Consider the following 27,831-nt stretch of genomic DNA (forward strand, 5'->3'; position numbering starts at 1 on the left):
ATAAAAAAAATGTTGTATAGAGTTTAAAAAACTTAAAATGTACCAGATATAAGATTTGAAGAACCTCCAACGCTATGATGATGATGATCATCATTATCGAAAAAAATTCGTCTGTTAAAAGGTTTTTTCGGGAAAAATGAAATACCTGGAGCGTTGGTCATACGCAACAGAGTCTCTAATGGTTTTAATGTTGCGTTTATAGTACCAATTGTATGAGGAGATGACAAGTCTAAATATTGAGTTAATTTTGCCAAATCGCTGATAAGACCTTTTCTCACCATAATATAAAAAATTTCATTGCGACGTGGTTGCATCTGATGTAATTTTAATAATGTATTACTTTCTGGTGGACAATTTTCAATCATTGTCGGAATAAGACCCGCCAAAATTTGTAAATGTAAATGTTTATCAATTGATTCTGGTTGAGATAATACACGATTTATTGCTGCTTTAACTTCACAAACAACAATTGTTTGAACATTCACTTGATCTGAACACGATGCCAAAGCAGCTATTAATACACGTGACATTGAACTAACCTCCCGATCCACTGTATGTTCACCAAGTGGTAAAAATTTATCTAGTATAAATGACAAAACACTTTGTGGTGCTTTAATTAAAATACTATCCTCAGGATTATACTGATGCTCAACAATTAACGGGGCAAATGTTTGATAAGATCTTACAGCATCTGCTAAAAATTTTAATATTGTTGCACGAGGTAATAAAGGTTTATCAGTTTGAGAAGATGGTGGCATATGCCAAAATCTACATTGTTCATTACAATTATGAACTGATCCTTGTTTATCTCCTTGCTGTTGTTGTTGTTGAGTAGACTGCTGTGCATGAGACTGACATTGTGTATTTTGTGGCTGCTGTGGTTGTGTTTGTTGCTGTTCATATTGGGGCTGCTGCTGTAGATTTTGTTGCTCATGCATTTGATCAAAGTAAAGCTGCTCTGATTGATTTGGTGGAATTGCTTGCACTGACTGTTCTTGTAGCATTGGTTGGGATTGTGGTATACCACTACCTCCACTCTGAGAACTTGATTGGCTTTGATGAGAAATATTTGCATTTGAACTGTTTGCATTTAAAGTTGAATTCTGCGGCTGTGTTTGTAAAGCACGACTTCGATTTTGTACAAAACGACCACCAACAGAGTTTATTGACATATTAAAAGTAGTTGAAAATGTCGATTCATTTGTTTGATTTTTAGCTTTAAATTTCGAATCATAGCTAGCTGGTTGTACTAAAGCTTTTAATAGATCGTGAACAGCTTCAATAGAAACTGGCTCCATCATATAATGTTGCTCATTATTACTAGATCGTTTAGCAGATGTTGACGGATGCTGTTGTTGTTGATGTACAGAACTCGAACTCGTACTTGGCAGGTGATTCGTCACACCGGTTGATGATGTTGTTGCTGTTTGACCTGCTGTTTGACCTGATGATGTTGAAGAAGATGGTCCTGATAAATTCGAACCGGAACTAGAAGCAGAGGAATTCAACTGACATGATGATGGTAATACTGATTTCACTAACAATCTTGTATCGTCAATTTTAACAAGACGAGGACTTAATAAATCAATACGTAACATTTTTTGTGCGACTTCTCGAAATATTTCTGGATCACGACTTACCGCTGAACTCATTTGACGTAGTAAAAACAATAAATCGCGATAACCAGGTGGTATTGTAGGCATTGTACGTGCAGCTATAACTTTTTCCATTGCTAATGCTAATGTTTTCGGTTCTTCTAACACATGCCTAATTAATAATGTGGCAAAAATTGGGAAACCCATATATCCACATGTTTGACGCATACCTAATAATAAACGTACTCCACCTTGCTGTGCAAACACCTTTGCGTTGTTAAAATTTTTAGTTAAACGTACACATAATTTCATTATAGCAAGGAATGTATCTCTATCAACATCAATTTCTGGTTGTAATAATCTAACCAAACATGATACAATCTCTTCTGTATCATATTGAAATAAACCAACTGGTGTATTATCTATTTTAATATTTGATGGATTTAATTTAATTAATATTTCATAGGGTATTGCATTATTAGAACTGTTATATTGATTAGCATTTTTTAAAGGGTCATAAATCCTTTCTCGTCCTGGCAATGGCGGTGTATTATCATCTGTAATACCTTCAGCTGATGGTGGCGTTATTTTTAAGTTACTTAAATCATACAATGTAGTCGATTTATATTCAATATCTGGTTCACAATCTGATATAGATGAATAATCATCATAACTGATATCATAATTTGAAGAATCACATTCATCTTCATCATTATAATCGTCTTCATTTTCATCATTATTGGCTTCTTCACAATCTAAATCATCGACATCATTATTATCGTCATCATCATCATCATCATCATCATCGTCATCGTCATCATCTTCTTCTTCGTCATCATCTTGAGTATCAGAATTGCATTCATTACTTTCATCACATTCATTACATTCAGAATCATCACTTGAAACAATTAAGGGTAAACCAGATGGTCTATTATTTGTATTAACGCTACTGTTATTATTTATTGTTGGTGTTGTTGACGATGATGACGTCGTTGTTGTTGTTGTTATAGATAATTGATCAATATTAATATTACTATAATTAACTCCACCACTTGTTGAAGCAGTTATTATTCCTGATGTCGTTGCTGGCATTGTTGAATTATTTGCAATGTTAATTTGATTAGAAAATCTTCTTGTTGGAACTGTAATTGATGGTATTATAGATGATGATGAAGATGTGGATCCCTGAGATTGTTGTGGTTGAGATGTTGTTAATGCAATCGATGATGCTGTTGAACCAGCAACTGTCACTTGCGGAACACTTCCTATTCCTGTTGTTGTTGTTGTTGTTGTGGTTGTTGTTGTAGTTGTAGTAGAATTAGTTGAATTTTGTTGATTGGACGCGTGAGACTGAGGAGCTTGCGTTTGTGATTGCTGCTGCTGTTGTTGTTGTTGTGATGGATGGAGAAATCTTTCCGCAGCCTTTAATGATAGGATAACAGGACGATGATTGCCAGACTCATCATTTACTTGTGACATACAATTGAAATTAATTGTATATCTTTGTCGACCGCTTGTTATTGGTACAGATGCTTCACCGTTTTCATATGCTTGATCAATAATTTTGTTATTAAGTGGTGAATAGACGTTCCAACGTCCTAAATTTATATCGTACCATTTCCATATTCTTGTTGTTACATTTAACATATTTTTCTTTCTTTGTAATGACAAATTAACTTTTTCAACTAAATCAATAAACGTTATCATTTGAGCTAACCATTTTGGTTTTAACATTTTAACATCTTTTTTTGATGTATGATGTTGGTTTTCATCATCGTCATCACCAATAACTATAACAGATAATGCGAGTAAGGCCTTGCGGCGATATTCAGCGCGCAATTCACATGTTTTAATACGTAACAGTTCTTCAATCTCTGATAATAAACATAAAAGTTTCGATACCGTATGCTGCTCATTTATTGTATAACATATTGATTCTCGCATATCTGGATATATATCATCCATAAGAAGACAACATAATTGCAATCGAACATAAAATTTTTGTGCACCTTCACCATATAACATAACACGTATATTATTATCCCCTAAACGTAATTGTTTTCTTATAAAATCAATCCAAGCATTTAACTCTTTAATAATTTTCATTAAAAAATATTGTCTCCATTCGCTTCGATTTCGACGGTATAGAATAACTAATAAATCAGTACCTTTACTCACAGTTTCTGGTAATTCATCCATTAAAAATATTGTCTTTTCTATGGCAGTATTGCAAAATTCATCAATACAGGATTCTTTCAAAGGAGGATCAGTTGTTATTTGATATTTACGTTTCGATTTGTTGCGTTTAATTTTTTCAGCTCTATTATTTTTCTTTTTATCATCAGATTTTTTTTTCGATTTTAATTTTGATGTACCACCATTTCCACTATTAGTTATTGATGATGATTGTTGGCGCTTTGTTTTTGCTTCTTCAAATTTTTCCGTATCAGAATTTGTTTTATTAAGAATTTTGGGACTTTCTTGATCCGAAACATCCATTGGTTCAATTGATGTTTGACTATTTCTTCGATTTTCTGTTGATAAAAGTGACCTTTGATTATCTTGTTGTTGCTGTTGTCTTTGTAATTGTTGTTGTTCTCCCCTTTGTTGATTCTGATCTAAAAATGACGACTGCTCCTGCTGTTGCTCTTGCTGTGTTGTTTGTTCTTGACCTTGTGTTTGCTGTGATTGCTGTTGAGAAGCTGTCTGTATTGGTAATGGAGGAGGAGAGGGCGGATGATTTAATAAATATTCGGTTGCATCTTGAACTGAAACTGTTAATAAGAGTGCAGTTGTAGCATGTTCTTCAGAAAATCCCATATCCATTAGTTGTCTTAAATGCTCTTGATTTACGACCATATTATTTGATGAACTATGTTGATTACTACTATTCTCTATTTGTTGTGAACGTATTCTATTAAACACAGTATCAAGAATATTTCCATTGCTATTACCAGCTGTATTTCCACCAGCACTACCACCACCGGCACCAGTTTGAGTTGACATCGAACTTACACTTTGCAAATGTGACGAAAAAGTATCAATATTGTTACAGGTATCACCAATAATTAATGTATTACCACTATCATTATTGCGCTGCAATTTTGCAATACGGGTTGCTTCACGAATTTCTGCAATCCGTTTTTTATATTTTTCTTTTATAGATTTTTCACTTTTAATAATATGCTTTAATATTGACATCATTGACTCGGTCATTCGTATACCGTAAATTTGTAAAGGTTTCATACCCCATATTTTTATTACAGCATCAAAAGCTAAGCGATGTATTGTAACTAAGTATAAAACTGGATCAAATTCAAATTTTTTCCCTTTTATTGTTTTTTTTGCTTTTTTATTTTGATGATGTAAATCAGATGATGAAGATGCTGAAGCATGATGATTTCTATTATGATGATGGTGATGATGGTGATGATGATGATGGTGATGATGGTGATGACGTGCACCACTTGTTACTTCTATTGGTATAGATGTGCGTGTAACACGAGTTGGTGGAATATTAGCAATAGTGGATTGAGACTGCGATTGTGATGAAGTTGGATTGATCACATGCGGCGATTCTAGTATAGCTTTTGGATTAACCATTTTTTCAAGTAACATAAGCCATGCATCCAAGAATTCACCTGTACCATCAGGAAATTTTTGATGTATATTGAAAGAATTATGTGAATCGTTATTGGATTTATTATCATTTTTATTTTTCTTTTTGTTTGAATTATTTAAATTTTCATTATCGCTATTGGTAGGTGCTAAAGCCCATTCAAACATTTGAAAGAATGCCTTTAACCCACCTTCCTTAACAAATTGATATAACATCAAATGAAATGCGTATCTCTTTTCATCAAATAGCATAGGACCAGTAAAACCAACTGAACATATTAAAAATGTTAATTTCAATTTTGGTATTGGAGATGGTGATAATTTTTCATATGAGAAACCATCAACTAAGATATAACTTAAAACACGTGCAATATCTTTTGCTTCTTCACTTGTATATGCTGGTGTAGGAGGATAATTTTGTCCACGCCGCTGCCTTAATGGAGAGCCAACACATAATTTGACTAAATTGCCAAATAGTTCAGCTAATGCTCTGCCTAATCTAGACGATGCACCTAATAATGCTTTAATGTACCTTAATTGCCCAGGTGATGCGATTAATTTTTTTTTGTTATTGTTTGTTGAAAGTGGTGGTACTGAATTATCATTTTTAGTAGTAATATTATTTACTGAAGTATATGTTGGATCGCAATCCATTGGTTGTATATTTCTGTTATCTTCTACTATAACACAGTCATCATCATCATCTTCTTCGCGTCTTTCACTATTATTATTCGTAAAAATTTGATTATTATCATTAATGTTTTCATTTGGTAATTTTTCAATATCTTCTTTACCAAACTCACATTCTGATGGGAAAACATCATCTGTACATAACGCTAATAATAATGTACTTTCCCATACTAATGCCGTATATAATTGTACTAAATTAGTTAATAATTCGTTTTTTTGACCCCATTTTTCCAATAATATTGTACGAATTTCACTTTGGCCTGTACGACAGATATGTACCAACATTACAATATAACCATGCACAGCACTCATAGCATGTAATAACGGTGTATATGATGCATTGGAAAAGGCAGCATCGACATTTGGGCAATTAGCTAACTCACGTAATAAAACACTGCCACCAGGATTTTCTATATGAACTTGTAGTGGTTGTAACTTATCAACAATCGTACTTAATTGATTTAATGCAACTTGTAATACCTCCGACTCATGTGATAAATTTAATATTGATTTACATACGGCAGCAACAGCTTGAGCTGATGTTGTAACAGGCGAATCAACTGGTAAATTCGGTAATGCTAATATTGATAATAACGGCTGTAAACCACCTTGCTGTACAAACTCACGACAATGATCATCTGTCGAATTATTTGATAAAATTGCGTCAATAAATTTCATGGCATTTAAAATATAATCAATTAATGGAATTAATTCTCTTTGTTCACTACAATTATCATCAGTTATCATTGCATCATTTGAGCTTGTCTGATTCATCATAATCGATTGTGTACCATGAACATTATTCGAACAACCGATTGAATGATTTGTTGCAACTGATGATTGATTACTTACAGAATCAGGTCTTTCATCACGCTGGTTATGATGAGATGATGTACTTGCTTCTTCTTCGTCATCATCATCATCATCTCCATCACTCATATCAGCTTCATTTGTATTTGTATTTACATTTATACTATTATTTCCACCACTACTATTACCTCCTACGACATTAACATTACCGCCAACCCCAACAACACTACCACTAACACCACTATTAGAATTATTTGATCTATGATTCTGCTGTTGATTATGTTGCTGCCTTAAAATTTGATTAGCTGACATACTGTTAGAATTATTACCACTATTATTTAAATTGACACCTGAATTTAAATTAACTGATGGATTTGACGTTATATTGTTAAAAGACATTGATTGTGACTCATTTTTATTATTTGGCCTCCAACATATATATTTGGGATCTGTGCCTAAATGTACTAATTCATTTAATAATTTTATGATCGCTTTCGTTGCTTCGGCTTTTAAACTTGGTTGATGACGCATTAATTCATCCATAGCATTACCTAAATTTGATGCTGTATCACCCATTGGCTCATTACTACGACGGCGTCTCATAGCTAATAAATAAATTGGTGATAATAAAACTTTATATAATCTTTCAAATGGAGCATATTTTACAAAGGCATGTAATCCACGTGAATTTAAACATAATGCACTAAATACATTAGGTAAAGAGCCTAAAACTTCCCTTGTTGCTGGTACATCTTTCTTCAATAATGCCTGTAATACCACATCTGTTAAACCATTATCTTGTAATGATGATAATAATGAAGGTTCTTGAAAAACATATACTGTCACAACATCAGTTGCTAATAAAAATAATGACGGACCGTAATATTCTGCATTGCTTATGATATGACGTAATGACGACGGTAATGTACCTTCCATTAAATGTCTAATGCTATCAGAAAACGCTTGATCTTGTATAGCTTTTTTTAAAAAGTTTAACATTGATTTAAGTAGGGCAGCACGCTGTGGTAAACAGGTTTTTGCTGATAATCTAGCTGCAATTGAAGTTTTGTTATCACTATCACTTTGATCATCAATTAATGAATTAAAATCATTTATTATTTCACACACAAGTGACGAAGCGTTACTATTAATACCTGGTATACAACGAACACGTTGATAATTTCCAACTCTTTGTGAATCTTCTAGTGTATTTTGTTGTTGTTGCTGCTGTTGTTGATGTCGCTGCTGTTCATTCTGATGGCTTTGATTTGGTTCCTGTTCAGAATTATTTGATTGCTGTTGTTGTTGCTGCGATTGATGTTGCTGATTTATACGATGAATAGGTGATTGTGAATCATCAGTTGTTGAATCATCAATTATTATAACATCATATGCTGTATTCATTATTATATTACTATTATTAGTAGTACTATTTTGTGAATTAGCAGAATCATTAATTGATGTTATTCTGGTTGGTTGTATTCTATTATCTCTTGCTCTTTGAATTTGTTGAATTGAATTTGTTCCTAACTCACTTGGACGTAATATATTTGAAAATGTTGTAGTTAATGATGATGATGATGATCTTTGTATTTGCTCAGAATTTGAATCATTACTACTATTTGAATTACTAAATAATCCTGTAAAATCATTTATGTCATTTATATTATTTGTATTATAATGTTGTGGTTCAATTTCGAATGGTTGCTCTTGTCTGCAACAATTAACTTCTAAATCTAAACGATTTATAAAAGATTCTAAACCACCATGGTTTTGAAAAGAATTCATTTCAATATTTGTTATTAAATCAATAACGCGTACTGCTCTTGTTACAAATGTTATATGTTCTAATTCATAGCCATTCCAGTTTATAATACGTAATAGAGATTCCATCATGCCACATGAAACTAATGCCTCACCACCAGCTTCATAACTAGCTAAGTGATATAAAAAACTAAATAATGCTGTTGCAAGTGGTAATGGAAAATTATGTTCAAGACTATAATTTTTTAAATAAAATGTTCCACTATTAACGTTATTATTATTATTGTTATCATTGTTATTGTTATCATTATTATTAATATTAGTATTATGATTTTGATTTAATCTTAATTGTTGAAATTGTCCACCGATACTACTATTAAATGATGTTAAACTATTTATACATGTTCGCACCAATGTTGGTAAAAAACCATGGTATGATGAAGCACCGGTAACATCTATTATCATTGATAAACGAGAACCTGGTTTCCTTTAAAATTTGAATATTTATATATATCATGTGAATTATATAATATTAATTCAATAAATATTTCAATGGAAAAGTATTAAATTATAATTAAAATATGTATGTACTTACTTTGGAAAATGAGGATTCCTATCTAAATGTATAATTGACGTTAAAGTTCTAAGCGCTGCTGCTTTTATTTCAACCAAATTTGGATTTGTTAATCCCATTAATTCAACTAATTCCTCTAAGAAACCAGGATATAAAAGTTGATGGATATTTTCTTGTACCGAATTCGAATATATTAAAACAGATAATGCTTGTAATCTTGCTTGTACAAAATGTAAACGTTCTGAATGTTTTTTAAAAGCCCAAGCACGTCTTATTCTTATTAATATATGCATTCTTTGATCTTCATCTAAATTTTTTAAATCATTTTTATGATGTAAAAATATTTTTTTTGCTAATTCATCTACATTTTTATTAGTACCAAAATCAACAGTTATATCATCATATTCAATTGTTTTTGATATACCGCTATTCGAATAAAATTCATAAAATAATGTTGAAGCTGTATCTGGTAACTTTAATTTTTCACAGCATGCTGCTAACGAAAAACCATATTCTTTACCACCCCAACTCTGTAAATTTTTATTAAATGGAAAACACATAAATTGATATATTAATTTTAACCTATTAAAATTTATTTTAAAATTTTTATTCCACTTACCTCGGCAAAAAAATTCAATCTAGCCAGTAGTGAATTTTTTTTATTATTTGTTAAACGTGTTATAAAATTACTTCTTTTTGAAAACATATATAATAGATTCAGAACACCTAAGACAATATTCATATTACTAGAACAAAATAATTTTGTTAAATGCTCAATAGAATTATATAGATGTCTTGAAAATGAATGTTCAATCAGTAGCGTGGTAAAATTCAAAACCAAAAGAAGTAGTTTAACATCCTTCAACAATTAAAAAGAAAACGAAAAAAAAAATATGTGTAAGACAATTTAAAAACAACTTTTTCAGTCCTATCATGAATTTCGTTCGTAGCTCTGAAAATACGAATATCATACTATTAATTACGAATTACTAAAATTCTACTACGAATATTCGTAATGAAGTAATTGAAAATAACGTTCGTAGCATAAATAACCCTCAAAAGTCTACGAAACAAATAATTAATTAACGTAACAAACAATTAGAAGAGGATTAAAATACCGATTTTGAATCTCCGAAAAATGACAAAGCATTGCTGATTCATAATTTCTATAAAAGGAATTGGTGATCTCTACGTCACAGTTAAGTTCATAATTCGTAGGATTCTACGAGTGTATCTCATGATAGGGCTGATTATCTAAAAAATAAAGGTCAGTTTTAAAAAAAAAAATTAAAGTAGAAGTCTTGTTATCCAAATCCTTATTTAACTTATTAAGTAACCATTATCTTGTAGCGCATTTAATTAAATCTTCATTTTTAACACAGTATAAGTATAAAGGAAGGATATAAGAAACAATTATTTTGCATCATTTAAAAGTTAATATAGGTTCATTCACTTCTCGCTTAAAGCTGTTTTTAGGAGTAAATATTTACAATTGTAAGCACGAAATAGAATCAAAGCAAGATTCATACTTTTGTATAAATATGAAAGCGTATTGGGTACCAAGGAAAACGTAATGCAAAATTATAACAAATACATATATGTATTTAGTGAAAGAACATATACAAAATCCGAAAAACAATATAATATTGCACAATATATATACATATATGTATATCATATAATCAAGATATGCTAACAATCCTTATATATTAATTATTTCCAGATTGGTACCCTTTTCCCGATACTTTCATGTGAATAATTGTTATTTGAGTAAGTGAAAATTACCCTATCGCATAACATAAATTTATTCCGATATGTGAACATTTCTGTTTTTTTTTTATTTGGTAATGAATGCTGTTTTCAATTTAATCACAGTTTAAACCCGATGGGTAGTCTAGCAATAAATAAAAGAAAGTAAATTTGACTATTTCTGTATATGTGTGCATGTATTCTTAAAATAAATGCAATTACTGTGTCAAAAAAGTCCTTTTTCCGACTCGATATGCATTTTGAATTGTAGAATAGTAGAATTTTATTGTAAGAACGTAAAATTTTTTGTTGAATGACCTTTTTTTTTTTTGATTTCTATGAATTATTTTTTTATGCAGAACTTACCTCAGGACTAAAATTTGTATCACATTTTAAATTCCATTCATTTTCACAACTATTATTATTTTGATTAACATTACTGTTAATGCAATTATTACCATTAATACCACCAACATTAACAGTATTATTATTATTATTATTATTATTATTATTATTATTATTATTATTTACATTATTACTATTATTATTTATATTATTACTATTATTACTGTTACATGATGAAAATGATGATGATGATGATGATGATAATGTTGTTGTTGATGTTGATGATGGTATAGAAGTATTCATATTTGATGAACTTGATGTTGTTGTTGCTCCACCTGCTCCTCCTGTTGCTGTAGTTGTTGATGTTAAATTAATAATACTATCGTTATTATTATTTGTATTATAATTATTATTGTTATTATTAGTTGTTGTACAACAGCCACCAATATTATTATTATGACATGTTTGAGCAGCCTCCTCTAATATACGATCAAATTTATCCAATATTGTTATCCAGTGATATAATTCACATTTACCAAATGTCCATGAATCAATTTTTGATAATTCAATTATTAATTCGGAACGCGAACATGTTGATAAACGATCAATTAATTGTTGACACTCAATAGGCACCTCTGAGGTGCCCTTTTTTAGCCGACTAGTGTCGACTTTCATTTTTATTTTTTTTTATTTTTTCAATTTTTTATATTAATTTTACAAATTTCATATAAAAAATAAACAAATAATGTTTTTATTAAAAAAAAAATTCAAAGTCACTTTTACTCAATAATAATAATAAAAAATAAACCGATTTTTTTCTTAATTTTTAATAAGAGTTTTGAATTATTTTTGCCAGTTTTCCTTTTTTTCATCAGTTATTATTGTTGTATTGTTTTTTTTTAAATGGTTTTCACTTTTTTCTTTTTCTTTTTTTTCATTTAAATGGATTTCACATTTTCAAGCGTTGCTACAAATATACAAAAATTGAAACTGTAAATTTTATTTTTTTCACTAGATAAATTTTTTTTTTTCGTTAATCTAGAGACAATCATATTTTTAATATTTTGTTACTTAATTTCTAAACGAAAAAAAATAAAAAAAAACAAGTTTAAAAAAAATCTCAAACCTAATTTATTTATTTTTTTGAACACAAAATCTTGAAAAATAAAAATAAAATAAATCTCTAAATAACAAAGAAAAACAAGAAAAAAAAAAAGAACAAAATAAATCGATGGTCTGGTGTAATCGAAATCGAAAAAATATCACAACACAAAATATTCTGTCACATCTTTCATTTATGAAAATTTCCCTTTTTGCGTTAAAAGCAGCGTTTTTACATGCGGCAACTTTACTTTGTTTTACTAAAGAAAAAAAAAAAGAGGCCGGAAGAAAAAAAAAGTGAATAATATTTATATGTACACAACACTTTACGTGTAAGAAAAAAGATAAGAATAAATGGCAAGAAGAAGAAAAGAACAATAAAAATTCTTTAACCCATTTAGTACAACACATACAACATATATCCATTTTGCAAAAACATAAAACTAGCAATGTCATATGACCCAAGTTGCAAACCAAAAAAAAAAAATTAAAATTTGAGCTTTTTTTAGACGTGATTTGTTGAGGTCCAAGTCAAAAGTTCAAAATTATGATTCAAAATGCAAATTGTAAGCCATGCAATATTTTTGCAAAGCAACACAACAGAACTATTTTTTATAAGTATTGCTTGTAAATGATTTATTGGTGCAAACTTTGCGATTACGTTTGCATTTAGAAATTATGAATGTACATAAATGGGAATATTATCAATATAATAAAAATAAAATAAAAACATAACATTTACATTATTACAGCTGGTTTTTTTTTTTGCATATAAAAATTTTCATTTGTTGAATTCTAATGGGTTAACTGAAAATTCACCATTTTAAATTTTAACCACGTTACCATTAGAATTGACCATTTAATTTACTATTTAAAATGTAAATAAATAGTAAAATATGAAGAAATGAAGATTTCTTTTGTCAATATGTTGTTAACTTGTCACATTACATTTTCAAAGATTTCTTTGTGGAAATTCGCTATACGCATTTTACTAATCTGTTTTATTTATTAGAATTGATGAAATCACAATAATTCACAATAAGCCTTCAAATGTAATTCAATAAGAAATAATTTACATAAAAAAAAATGTAGTGAATTACACTACATTTGCAATAAAGTGTAAACATTTAATGAAATATGAAATAGGAAAAAGGTAGAAAATGAAAAAAAAAAAAAAAAAAAAAAAAAAAAACAAAGATGGTGACTATTGTTGCTGAGTTAAGGTTCAATTTTTGTGTGTGTTGAATTAAAATATATATTTTGAACAAAAAAAATAAACTCATCGACCATTTTTTTTTTTGCTTTTTTCTTTTCTAATCAAATTTAAATGTCAAAATAAATCATTTTTTTTTAATTCACAAATTTATTAAATGTAGAAAACGAATGTAAAATTTTTAATTTTACTTTTTTACACAGCCGACTTAACAATTTTTGAAAAATAGAAATTGAATTTATTTTTTATTGAAATATCTTCACATTTTTTTTTAAATACTTACAAATGAACTAAAAAAAAACATTAAACAGAACATAGAAAAATCTTAAAAATAAAAAAAGAACACTAAAGCAGATAATTAGTATGAATTTAGAAAGATTATGATGATTAACGTTAAATTTGCGAATATGATTAGGGTTGTCACATGAAGAGAAAAAAAAAAAAACAAATTTTCTCTTCAAATATATCTATATATTTTTTTGAGAAATGTCTTTGTACATTATACCTACTTGAAACGATTGAAACGATTGAAAACAACTATCATCTTTTTTGTTCAGTTTTTACTACTCTTAAAAAAGCGTAAATTTTAATGATTCCAGAAGAATGTTGTGATCTGGAAACAATATTTTTTTTTCTGCTAAATCAAATAAAAAGTTTCATATTCATAACTAGCGACTTAGACTTTTAAGCAGTTCTTAAAAAGCTTAAATGTATGCTCAAGAATTCATAAAACAAAAAATTACAAAAACTGTGAACAAATTTCTGAAAAAGATTTCTTTCATTCACTGAATATTCAAGCAACTCTGACAAAAGGTTTTGAATTTTTTTTTTTTGAAGTTGTGACAGTTCTTAACAAATGAACAAACTTCACTTAAGAACTGAGTTAGAAATAGATATTTGGAAAAGGCCTAAGTTATCAAAATAAAAATAAAGTTTCTGCAACCTTAAATCACTTTAAATACATTATATATAGAAAAATTAGGATAATGGTAACCCTAAACGTGATACATTAAGAAAAAAGGGAAAATAAAAAATCTGAAATATAAAAATAAAAAAAAATATATTTGTCTTTATCTAACGAAGTGGAGATACATATGTGTCTATTCATTTATTTATTTGACAGCGATCAAGTTAACTGTATTGTATATTTTCCCCACACAGTAAAGTTGCCAGCGTAAAATAAAATAAATTTTTTGACGAAATCATTTTCACACACAATATACTACCCATTAAATTATTCAAAATTTTTTCAAGAGGAAATTCATAAATTATTATTTAAATAATTTAAAAAATTTTCAATTGTATTACTTTTTAACTTGTATTATTACTATTTCTTTTATATTTCTCCTGTATACATTTATGTCTGTATGTATGTTTCTTGTTTAACATTTTTTTAACTCAAAATCAACAGCTGATTTCTTTTTATTATACAGGGTATTTCGCATAAGGTAGCAAATAATTTCAGGGATGATTCTTTGATCAATCCTAGCAAAAAAATTCTATGGGTACAGATGTTCTCGTTTTCGAGCTACAGCCTATTAAAAAAAAAATGTGCCAAAGTTCTGCTACATATAAAAATATGTTTATAAATGTTTAGAGTAACCATCGGGAGCTTGTTTTACAAGCAATTGATTATACTTTATTTTCGATATTACAAGCAATTTGATTTGTTCCTTAGTTTTCTAGCATATAAAAGCATTTTTTTTTTTAATAAATAATAACTCGAAAATTCTTGAAAACCCATATAACAGTTTCTTTTATCTCTTATAGTTTTACTAGTAGAACGTGTGAAATGTGTTTAAAAAAATGCTAATTTTTCTCGAAAGCAGAGCTTCGGGAAAAATTAGTCGAGAAGTAGCTCGAAAATGAGGACATCTGCCCACCTCATACAATTTTTTCACAGAAACATCACTGAAATTATTTGCCAGCTTATGCGAAAAACCCTGTATATGCCTTCTAAATATTTGAAAAAATTAAGAATGTTTTGTAATAATAACAATATTGTTTAAAAAGGCAATCAAAACTAAAATATTTTTTTTTTCGATTCCTTCTTTATTTTAAAATTAATACGCAAAAAAATTATTGTGAGCAAATTCTTAGACAATTTAGTAGAAAACAATTCGTTAAACATTCTTTCAACATAAGGATCCAACGAAAAAGGATATTTTGAGTTGAATATCCATACACATACATACATATGTTATTAAAATATTGTATTTATCAACCTACATTATAAAATTGTATACATAAATAAAGATTTGATTAGAAAATTTTAATTAGAAGCATTTACTTTATAAATTTTAGGGATTATAAATTTTTCCACATGAAATTTCTTGGAGTTGGGGAAAAAATATGGGGGAAATAGATATCTGACTGATAGTTGAGAAGGTAACTCTGAACTATTAAAGGAAATTTTTCTTTTTTCAAAATTTGGAAACTGATATAATAAATTCGTGCCACAACTCCATATTCTTTTGAATACCCGTTATTATGGTATATTAGTTTAAGAGTATTGGCGTTTTTTATTATAGAATTTAAGATTTTGGAATTGATATTAATTTGAAAATAACAAAATTTTTATTTCTCAATTAAACTGATGCCTGCAAGAATACATGGATGCGATAATTACAGAAAAATAAATTTTATTACGTCATCAAGGATGCAATATATTATGTACGCATTTGACCAATTATTAGAAAAGCGAAAATTATTTTGAATAAATCTATGTTTGCTTGTTTGTGTAAGGTAAACAAAAACGCAATTTTGATATTTAACTATTGCGAACTTAAGTCCAAGCCAAGACCAAAATAATTTTATTTACAAATACCATATATGTAGGTATTTATGTATTTTATATAAAATAAAAATACTTTCAATTTAATTTTATAAATTAAATTTTAAATGTTTTTTGCTCCTTATTTATTAGTTTTTTCCCCCCTAATAAATTAAATAGATTATCAAAAATAACATATTCTCTATATATGTATATATAAATATATAAAAATTATTTTGGATTGAGAATTATTCATTTAAATATTTTTATAAATAGTTGTAAAATATTTTTTTTTTTTTGCGAATTAAACGTATTAGGGGAACACCTCTAGTGCTTATCTAATTAAAATAATGAATAAAATTTATGGTGACGGCGATGATTTTAATCAATTGCAAATTATAGCTTACATACATAATATGAATGTATGTATATAGGAGGTAGGTACAAACTTTTATTTACTTAAAATCTTGTACATATAAATGTCTTGTAATTTTAATTTTTAACACATGAAATTCAACTTGCAGTTAACTAAAAAATAATCAATAAATTTTTTATTATCTTATTTGATTTAATTTTAATTTTTAATATTACAATAATATTCTTTGAAATCTAAAAGAGTTCTGACACTTTTAATATATACATATATATATATGTACATATGTGTATGTATGTATGTAATCAATAATGGTGAATCGTTTTTAAGGAAATCTTTTCGATGATCCTTGAATTTTTTACACAACACAATAAAATTTCTGCATTTCATTTGTAATTAAACGTGTTAGGCTTTAGTATGTAGGTAGGTAGGTAACTATACAAATAAAATTCATTTTGGATCATTCAAGATGAAAATTCATTTTGTAACACAATTATAATTTTAACAACCATGATATATTATATATTTGTATATATTAATCCCATTTATTTACCAAATTTCAGAAATCATTTAAAATGCATAAATAAAAAAACTTAATGAAAAAAATGTGAATAATCAAAAAGAACAAAAAAAAGGTTTTTTTTTTGATCCCAGATGAAAAAAAAAAACAAAATAAAAAAGTTCCGCTAGGTGGACACAAAAATAACATCGATTGAAAGAAAAAAAAGCTGTTACTTATTTTTTTTTTTCTCTTCACTTGTAAACTTTTTATGAAATTATTTATACAAAAAAAAAATACACTTTATATTTTTTGTTTTCATATGATTTAAAAAATTTTATTTTAAAAGAGTCAAGATAATAAAAATTCAAAAAAATTTAAAATAAAAAAAACCTTTTCTTTAACTTAAAGTATAGTTCATTTGTTGAAAATTTTTTTACACCATCATAAAAAATAAAGAAAAAAAAAAAACAGCAAAAGAAAAATCTTACAATCTAGAATTTTTCTTTTCTCCGTTTTATAATTTTTTTTTTTCATAAAACTTGATTTAATTATTAAAATTAATTTATTTTTTATAATTTAACACGCCATTTTTTTTTAAACATTTTTTCAATTAAAATAAAACCACTCGGTATTAAAAGAAAAAAAAAAATGATTACCTTCTTTTCACTTTTTTTTTTATTTTTGAACACAGTTAAAACACTAAAGCGCAAAAAAAAACCTTACTATCAAAACTGTTTTAAAAATGACACTGCAATATAACAACTGCATAAAAAACAACAAAAACAAACGAAGAAAGAGAAAAAAAGCTGACATTTCCTTTTGAAAATCATCAGCACATACATACATACATACAGGTTACACAAAACCACCAAAATGTCATATTCTAATTGACATATTCCGCCATTTTTCCCTTTTTCAAATTTCAATGTGATATGAACAGTGTTGAAATGTATTTGGTCAAGCAAATTGTGCTGCATTGGGTAAAATTTTATGCCAAATTACAAAAACTTGGTAGTTCAAATGTAGTTGAACTAAAAAAACGAACTTTTTTATTTTACTTAATGTGTAACAAATAGTTATGTGAAGAGATTTAACCATATAAGAATTTCAGTCTAAATATTAAAAATAAAACAATAATTTGACAAAACTCGACTCACAATTGGTAAATTGGTAAATACTTTAGATGTACATGATGTAGTACATTACATATTAGCACAAAAAAAAAATAGTGGCTGCCGTTGTAATTTATAATAAATGCATAAGTTGGTTTCGAAGTTTATTCAATAGTCTGCACAGCAATCAGCTTCTTTTAATTTAAAATACAATTATCATTTTACATTTACCTCTCGAAATGTTATTTTTTTATATGTACTTGTTGTTTTAAGTACAAATATAATTCTTTCTTTTTTTTATACATCTTAATACATTAACCTTTTTATAATATAAAATATTATTCAACATTTACTTTCTACTCTATTCATATCATATTTTGATATTTTAATATAGTAAAATGTTCCTACAAACTGTCCGTTTTCAAATTATGAAATATAGTCAGTTTTTTATATACTTATTCCTGAATTACCTTTTAAAATTTTAATTAGCATTTGTCACTTAACAAATATTTCAAAATAAATTTATATTTAAAATTATTAAGTTGCAATCAGAAACAATTACATAAAGCTTTGAAAGAATTCAAGAATGTGTTTAAATACACACGTATTTATATATATAAATCACTAATTATGATTAATTTTTAATATAAAAAATGAAAGTTATTTGATATTATCAACTACAATCTTGTCAATTTAAAAATAAAGAAATCAAACACAAATTTGCTATACAATCAAAACAGATTAAAAGTACTTATTGAACGCAAGGACTAGTACAAAGTCAGCCAATAAAAATATTCTGAATGTCAGATGTCAAAAATCATTTCATAATTTCCTTAGTAAACAAAATGGTATATAACTTGTGATAGTGTAATTCGTTAGACAAAATCTTTTCATTTTGGAGATGGAAATTATTTGTTCTTTTTTTATGAAAATTGCAATCATTTAAAATTCTTCTATTTTATAACATTTTTACTAAAATTAAAAAGTAAACTTTTTCTTATTCTTGAAAATACTATTATTTATATAAGGTAATTGTTTGAATTAAGTTTTTTTCTTTGTTTTGTGTGTTTTTAGGCCTCAAAGTAGTTATTTCTTTTGTACAAGAAAAAAAAAGAAAAAAAAAACAAATCATAATAGAAAATATTCATCAAACATTTTCTTTATTCACATAAAGGATTCCCACAAAAAAAGGGAAAAACCAATTTTTAAAAGCGTTGATTTCACAACAAATTTTCAAATATTGTTTACAAGATAAATCATTTAAGAAAAAAATAAAAAAACATGAATGACAGTGAATTTAATTCTAAAGATGCTGCTGATGCTTTCGGAACGGGACGGTAAGTTTTTGAACACTTTGTAAAAATTTATTCCAAAATATTCTACGAGTATTTTTGTTTTTTTAGTGGTGATACACACGAGAGAATTGCTAAAATGCCTGTAGAACGATATGCTGCCGAATATAATATGAAACATGATAACCGTGGTTTAGCAATAATATTTAATCATGAAAATTTTGATATACCATCATTGAAATCACGGGCTGGTACAAATGTCGATTGTGAAAATCTATTTCGTGCCCTAAAACAATTAGCATTTGAAGTGCATGTGTATAAAGATAAGAAATTAAAAGAAATTCAATACATTATTGAACAAAGTAAATATGCCTTAAAAATATGTAGTATATTACATGATTTAGTATATAATATTTAGTAGTATGTGCTCATTTTCATTTTTAAATTTATTAAAATCGATCAAAAGAAGTTCAAAAATTTATGCAAAAGTTTTAGAAAATTCCTTGAGAAATAAGATTAGAATATTTTGAAAATCTAAATTATTAAACAGAGTTGACGAATTTATGACATTCCTTTTTCATAATTATTTGTAAATTGATTTGGTAATTTAAATGAATTCTTACAAGAGTAGTTGCTGTGCTATTTTTGCATTAAGTTCTATGAAAACTTCTTGTATCAAGTATATATAGTAAGTACATACTTATATGCATGAATGTCGATAAGCACATATGTACATAACTTACTATTAGATCTAAACGTTTTCTTCGTCATAATTGTTTCAGGAATCAAAAATTCTAGTAATATTCTCTTAGACAAATAAAAAAATCCCATCATCTCAAGGGAATTTGGTGTTCCTTTTTATTGAAAAAAAAAATATAAATATGCCCTTTTGCTCTTCCCTCTTTTTTTCCTACATATTCCCCTTTTTTCCTCCCTTTCCTGTAAATGATGACGCTGTTGCTTGATAACTGATAGTTGCATAATTGCGACTAAATGATGTTTTTATTTGCGCCTGTTGGCGATATGCTTAATGCTTGATCTTAATGTCATATGTTATGTTTAAATATGCTTAATGTTGGATGTCTGATATATAATTTGTTGGAAAACGTTTTTTCACCACATATATAAAAAATAAATGTGTAATTTAATTTTAGTGTACGAAACGAATCAACTAAAATTTACACTTGAATATAATTTCTATATATGTACAGATTAAAATATGTAAAATATGAAGCTATATATTTCTAACTGAATAGAATTTATTTTAATTTAGTTTCCAGAAAAGATCATACAGATAATGATTGTATATTAATTGCTATTTTATCACACGGTGAATTTGGTTACATATACGCGAGAGATGTACAATATAAATTAGATTCCATTTGGCATTATTTTACAGCTGTTAACTGTCCAACATTAGCTGGTAAACCAAAATTGTTTTTTATACAAGCTTGCCAAGGTGATCAATTAGATGCCGGTATTACATTAACAAAGACTGAAACAGATGGGGAAATATCCGATACTATGAGTTATAAAATACCAATACATGCCGATTTTTTAATTGCTTATTCAACAATTCCAGGTAGCTGCATATGTATTTCTTTTCTTATAGTTTATATGAATTTATAATAATTATTACTGTTAAAATTTACTGTTTACTGTATTGAGATATGAAAATATTCTAATTATTGTACTTATTTTGTAATCTTTTTTAGGCTATTATTCTTGGCGTAATACAACAAAAGGTTCATGGTTTATGCAATCTTTATGCACTGAATTAGATTTGCATGGAAAAAGATATGATATTTTAACCTTATTAACATTTGTATGTCAACGTGTTGCTTTAGATTTTGAATCAAATACACCCGATTGTCCAACAATGCATCAACAGAAGCAAATTCCATGTATAACTACAATGTTAACTAGAATTTTAAGATTTGGTGATAAATAATAAAAAAAATACTTAAATATTTTTATATAAAACAAATTTTTAAAGCACAACCGTTAATAGGCATGCTTTTTTTTAAATAAATTTTTACATTAGATGAATACATAAGAAATATATTGAGGTATTATTTTGATGGTATTAGTATACATTCATATATATATATATATATATCTATATATTTCAATAATATTGAAATAATTTAATATTTTTTAAATTTTTTATCAACTATAATTTTTATTTTTGAAATTTGTATTTGACAAAAAAATAAAGAATAAAATAAAAACAAATAGTTTAAATATAATTTGTGTATTAATCAAATAAATAGAAGCAATTTAATTACTAAGTTTCATAACTAATGGAAGAAGTAATAACCCCAAGAAATAATAAAACAGATTCCCGAAATAAAATTCAAATTATAATTAAAATAATTATGAGAAACAGATTTGTTAGATAGAAAACTATTGAATATTCTCCGCCCCAGTTGGATCATTCCAGTTAGTTAGTGTTACGTCACGAATTTCACTCATTGTGATTTTTGAAAACGTGAAACATGTTTGAATGAATTGCACACTAATTTTCATTTATGTAGTTAAATGTGTGGCTTTGTAAGAAATTAATACATAGTCCTTTTTCTATTTAATTTTTTACTCTTTATTGAAAGTTCAAGTACATACTGCTTTAAGTATGTAATACTTAAAGCAGTATGTACTTGAAGTATCTAATACTTTAATAATTTTATTAGCTTGTGCTGTGAATTACTTACATCCTCTAAATCTGGATAGTTGATTCATAATGAATACTTTAAGGGGTATAATAATATTTTCGCATTTCATTTAACTACCGCATGGTATTTGAAAAATTTGCAGTTTAGCCTTTATAGTTAACTTTGCTGAACTGAGATATCCTTTAAATCAGAATCCCTGTAACTTCAAAATTGCAGTAGTACATTATTAATATAGGTAATATATAAAACAGCATATGTTGTAATCAAATAATTGTAAGTATATTAATAAAGTGCTGTAATTGTAATTTCGAAGTTGCGAATTTTTGCGTCTGCCTTGATAAGAAAAGATTTAATTTCATTTTTTATTGTTATCTGCATCCTATAATTTTTTATTTGTTACCTGCAGACTACATGAGTTTTTATTCTAGAAACCAAAAAAGTAAAAATTGGAATAATCGCAATTTTTCTAATTTTCGAATGCTTGCCTTTTCGAAAATACATTATATATGTATGTAATCCAGTAATATCTTTCTGTAAGTATGAACTTTCTACCATTTTCAGAAAAACAAAAGTTGGGGAAAAAATGCGGAAACAAAAGTTTTACCCTTACAGACATTTTCATAATATTCTGTAACATTTTCAATTAACTAGACAATACACATTGCGGTCGGTTATGTGCTGATCATATCAGATTTTTTTTTTTTTTACAATGAAAATTTACAATAAAATCTATAATTATATATATTAAAAATTATAAAATTGTTTGATTCTACTTATACAAGTACAATTATACACATACTCATATATACATACAAATATACACATTTATACTTATTATCTACTTTAATTCTTTTCTTTTTTTTTTATGCCAAGCTTGAAATTGGTTCTAAAATTGAAAATAACAATTATCTATTACTAACAAATTAAAATTTAGTCATAGTAATAAAAAAGAAAAAGAAATAAAATGAAAGATCTATGGTACATATGTCAAATGTATAAGAAATAAAAAAAAAAGCGTAATCTAGTTTTCAGGTCTTGCTTTTTTAAAGTCTCCTTCGTTATTGCAAAATCTAAATTGTCTTTATATTTATTCCCAAGACGCAGCATTTTGTTTACGGGCATACCATAATTAGTCCTATGAAAGAGTACCACAAAAAGATTCGAAGAATCAGATCTCACATTAATATTAATAACAGCTTTGCTCAGAATGTCGAGCGATATGAGCTCCGATTTCAAAATGAGGAAAATAAATGTAACATCCGCGATTTCTCTTCTCTTAGTCAAGGTGGGCATATCGATGAGCTTTAATCTACATTCATAAAAATAAGGCAAGATTATGGGATTTCCCTAGGAAAGCTCACGCAAAGTAAATTTCACCATATTTTTTTGAAAAGCCTCAATTCTGTTCCTGTGAATTAAACCTGCGATGCGTATTCAAGATGTGGGAACAAGGCAGGAGATTTTAATGTGTAAGGGTCATTAAACTCCTTTAACCGTCGCTTAATGAAACCTAAAGAAGAACTTACCTTGCCCACAATGTAATTATAATGGCCCAAAAACGACAATCTAGAGTCGAAGTAAACTCCCAGCTCTGTGATAGTAAAAACCCTTGTCAGACTATCACCATTAAAAGAATAATTTGTTATAAAAGAGCGCCTCTGGCGCGAGTAACTTATTACAGCACATTTGCTTACGTTCAACTTTAGATTGTTGAAGTTACATTAATAGAAGTTATTTAAATCATTTTGAAGTACTTGGGAATAAGCTAATGAAGAAATCCTTCTACAAATTTTCATATCATCAGTATTAATAAGGACCCCACTGTCACCCAACTTCGAAACCATATCATTTATAGAAATAATGAATAACATTGGCCTCAAATGGCTCCCTGTGACACACCCGGAGTTGCCGCAAATGGAGAAGAGACAGATGAACAAAAAATTACCTTGTAAGACCTCCCCACTAAGTATGCATTTATCCAATTTATAAAGTTGCCAGGAAAACCCAGCAATCCCAACTTTAAAATAATTACATCGTGAGGAAGAACATCGAAAGCCTTACCGAAATCAACATAAATAACGTCAGTCTGATATCCAGCTTCCATGTTATTAGTAAAAATTGAAGTTGCCTCTACCAGATTAGTATCCGTGGCAGACAACTTAGCTATTGGCCTATAGATTTTTACTTCAGCCCTAGACTACCTTTTATGAATTGGCCTTATAAACGCTTCCTTCCAAAGAGATGAAAAAACTTCCACCGAATATGATTTATTGGAAATGAAATCCAAAGGACACGCCAGCTATGCAGAGCACTTCTTTTAAATTATTTCGGGGATGATTGAAAGTATTATGCTTGTTATTTTTTTTTGGTTTTCGAATTTTTTTTTTTTTTATATAAATTTTCTTCAATGTCCTCAACATAATTTAAAAATGAAGTTTTCTTAATTCATTTTACATATAGTATATGCGGCATGTAATTTTTAATAATGGAACACCAAACAGTATTCATGTTTTACGTAATATAGTTCTTAAATAGAGAGCCAAATATTTTATAATTCCAGCAAAATTTAGTAATAATGATATCATTTTTTGTTGCTTTATAAATTTCCGAATCACCCTGTAAATACATTGGATAAATTTTAAATTATTATACCATAAGTTCTTATAAAAAAAACTTTATTATACCCTACATACAGTATAATTATATTACAGTATGTATATGCATAAGTATATAGATAAACGAAATGATTTCAAAATGAATTCACTCAATGAATAATATTTGAGCTTGAAACTGAAGTACATTCAATTTTTTAGGAAAACTTAAAAAAATTCATTAACTAATATATATATATATACATATATATATTTTTTTATCTTTTTGGATTTCAGGTGTAAAGTTTAAATTTGCTTGTGTGTATGAATGGAAATATAATATATGTTTATTCATATCACAACATACATATGTATGTAAAGATATAACTGAGAATTTTATGATAAAAAAATATTTAGGTATAATTTATACATATATAAATTTAAATAAGAAGTTATTTACATTAATTTATTTTTAAATTAAATGTAAATCTGTGTATAATTTACATACATACATATATACATAATGCAATGTACGTTTAGAATATCATATATAGAAAATTGAATAATATTGATTTAATTATTAGTACAAAATTAATATTAAAAAATATTTTACGGATTCAAAAAACAATTCTATAGTATTTATTTCAGCATTTAACAAAAAGAGTTATATGTAAGTATGTTGCTTACGAAAACGATATGAAGGTCTTTATAACGTTATATAACTTAATTTTATACAGTAATAAAATTTTAATATTATTGTACAAACCAGGCTATACAAACCACAATATACTATTATATAAATTATTAATGTAAATATAGCTTAAAATGTTCCTGAAATTCCATATTGTCAGTTTGTTTTCAATTCAAAATTACAATGCTGGATAAGTGAGTAATGAATGATCGTTTATGTAATGTTAAACCTTTTTAATTCATTTTACATACAGTATGCGGCATCGAATTATAAGCGTATGGTTTTTGATTGATTAAACCACACATACCTGTTAAATATTGTTTAAATATATGTATGTATATATTTTAGATTTATACAAATAAATTTGTATTACATAAATAATATAAAATATATTTTGTAATTTATACATATGTATAAATACAATTTATAAATATATGTACCTTGTAAATATTCGAACTCGCACAGATGTTTTTGTATATTCAAACGATTTTCTGTTTCTACCAATTGTTGCTTATTTTTATTTTACTTTTAATTTTAAAATGAACGCAGAAATAAGAAAATTTTTGTGTGAAAATATAAATAATAACAATCCAATCAAAATAATCATAAAGAGTAAAAATAATAATACATGTATAATACATATATATGTATATGTATATATATATATATATATTTTTATTATTACGATAACAAATAGTATAAATAAGTAATAATAATAACAACAAATATTAATTCTGTTATTATTTATCTTTTATATCATATTAAACCTTATTTCAAAATTGCAGTATCGCAGTATTAAGCTTATAGGTTGTAATTGCTGAATTGTGTGTGCTGATACCGTGTTACTGTAACATTTTTGAAGTTGCTTCATTTTATTCCTATGGTACCTACATATCTATATCAAAATTTCAATTTAATAAATTCTGACTAAATTTATAAATTAAACCTTATACATATAATATCTATGTATACGCTTATATTATGTAAACTGTAAATATTTTATATCTAATTATTTTACACAAATACAATAATAGAATTCACGAAAATTATTATTATTAAATTTGTTATCATTTGGAATTTCAGAAAAAAAAAAAGCTCTTTTTCCCCGACTTAACAAATTCAATGATAATTTCAATTATCAATATTTGAATTCAATTACTGTATTACGTTATACACTTCAATAGTATTTTAATACTATAGATAGATAAATGAATTAAAGATAATTTAATAAAGAAAAAACTTATTAAATTATCTTCAAATTTATACCAAAAATTATAAAATTGAAATTTTAACATTTCAAATTCTATATGCCTTAGGCGGCAAAACTTGTGAGACGTGTATTTGCCAATTTTTCTTACTAGCATAAAATAAAAATAATGAATTTTCTTACATAAACATGCCAAGTACTCGTAGATTTTAAAGACAAGTAATAGTTGATATTATTGAAAATTAACTTACAAAACCTTATTTAAGAGTTGTGTTTTTCAATAAATCTCTTCGTATAAAAAATAGGTTATAAAATAAATAAAGTTGGGTCAAACCAATGGTTTGTATTGTAGCACTTTTCCCTTCAGCAAGTGAAAATTCTGCTTTTAAATACAGTCTATGTATACCTATCACACATTCTAAAAATTATTTTCATTCATATACAAAACTCTTTCTAGGATTGCATATATTTAGGATGATACATACATGCAGTCTTTGAAATAAAGCAAAAATTATTATAAAGAGGGGTTAACATAATGCTCGATTTTAAGGTTTAATTATGTGAGTTAAGAAAAATAATTATATTTTTCAATGTCATGGAATTTACCGTTAGCTTTTTGTGTTTATAGAAATTTGAAAAAGCTTGTGGTTTCGGAAATATAAGGTATCAAAAATTCAAATTTTACAAATTTCAAGAGGTAATAACTTGAGAGGGGAAGGAGATGGAAAAAAATTTTCTTCTAACGAAATGAACTATTTATTAATGTCTAAAAGCGCATAAAATTTCAAGCTTCTACAGGCTGGGGTCTAGAAAATAAACGACATCAAAAATTTGGAAAAAACGGACTTTAGATAACGGTAAATTTGAGCGGCCATTTTGTTTTTCTAAAGTTAACCTTTAGTATACCCCGCTAGGGGAAACAAGCCACTGCCTTTCTACGTTTGCAAAATTTGAAAAATCCTTATGGTTTCATTGCACTAAATAGTTAAAGAATGGCATTTTTAGGGTTTCGGGGGGTATAACTTCTAAAGGGGGGGGAGATAGATAAAAATTTTGTTCTACGAAAATAAGTTTCTAGTAAAAATCTATGTACGTGCAAAATTTCAGCTTTCTATCTTCAAGGGTGTAGAAGTTTTGTAAACAGACACACGGACAGACG

General features: G+C 27.1%; 2 protein-coding genes across 6 annotated transcripts in view; one reads left to right on the forward strand and one right to left on the reverse strand.

Annotated features, from left to right (window-relative positions):
• LOC129613751 (E3 ubiquitin-protein ligase HUWE1) overlaps positions 1-17,880 on the reverse strand; it is a 30,910-nt gene extending 13,030 nt beyond the window's left edge. For 3 of the 5 annotated variants that reach the window (XM_055527959.1, XM_055527957.1, XM_055527955.1), the window contains exons 1-5: positions 17,596-17,734; positions 11,167-12,112; positions 9,671-9,910; positions 9,073-9,581; positions 44-8,964 (exon numbers count right to left, since the gene is read on the reverse strand). In XM_055527959.1, coding sequence (XP_055383934.1) covers positions 44-8,964; positions 9,073-9,581; positions 9,671-9,910; positions 11,167-11,820 — 10,324 coding nt within the window. In that variant the 5' untranslated portion in view covers positions 11,821-12,112; positions 17,596-17,734. Of the gene's footprint in view, positions 1-43; positions 8,965-9,072; positions 9,582-9,670; positions 9,911-11,166; positions 12,113-17,595; positions 17,735-17,763 lie in introns of those variants that run through there. The other 2 variants (XM_055527958.1, XM_055527956.1) reach the window with 2 other exon arrangements.
• A 1,448-nt stretch (positions 17,881-19,328) lies between these two features.
• Positions 19,329-21,733, forward strand: LOC129613740 (caspase-like). Its single transcript, XM_055527935.1, has 4 exons — positions 19,329-19,556; positions 19,623-19,873; positions 20,785-21,093; positions 21,227-21,733. The coding sequence occupies exons 1-4, from the start codon at positions 19,501-19,503 to the stop codon at positions 21,460-21,462; spliced, it is 852 nt and encodes a 283-aa protein (XP_055383910.1). The 5' UTR covers positions 19,329-19,500; the 3' UTR covers positions 21,463-21,733.
• Positions 21,734-27,831: the final 6,098 nt, after the last annotated feature.

The sequence above is a fragment of the Condylostylus longicornis genome, unplaced genomic scaffold, assembly GCF_029603195.1.
Source record: "Condylostylus longicornis isolate FDR11 unplaced genomic scaffold, ASM2960319v2 ptg000091l, whole genome shotgun sequence".
NCBI lineage: Eukaryota > Metazoa > Arthropoda > Insecta > Diptera > Dolichopodidae > Condylostylus > Condylostylus longicornis.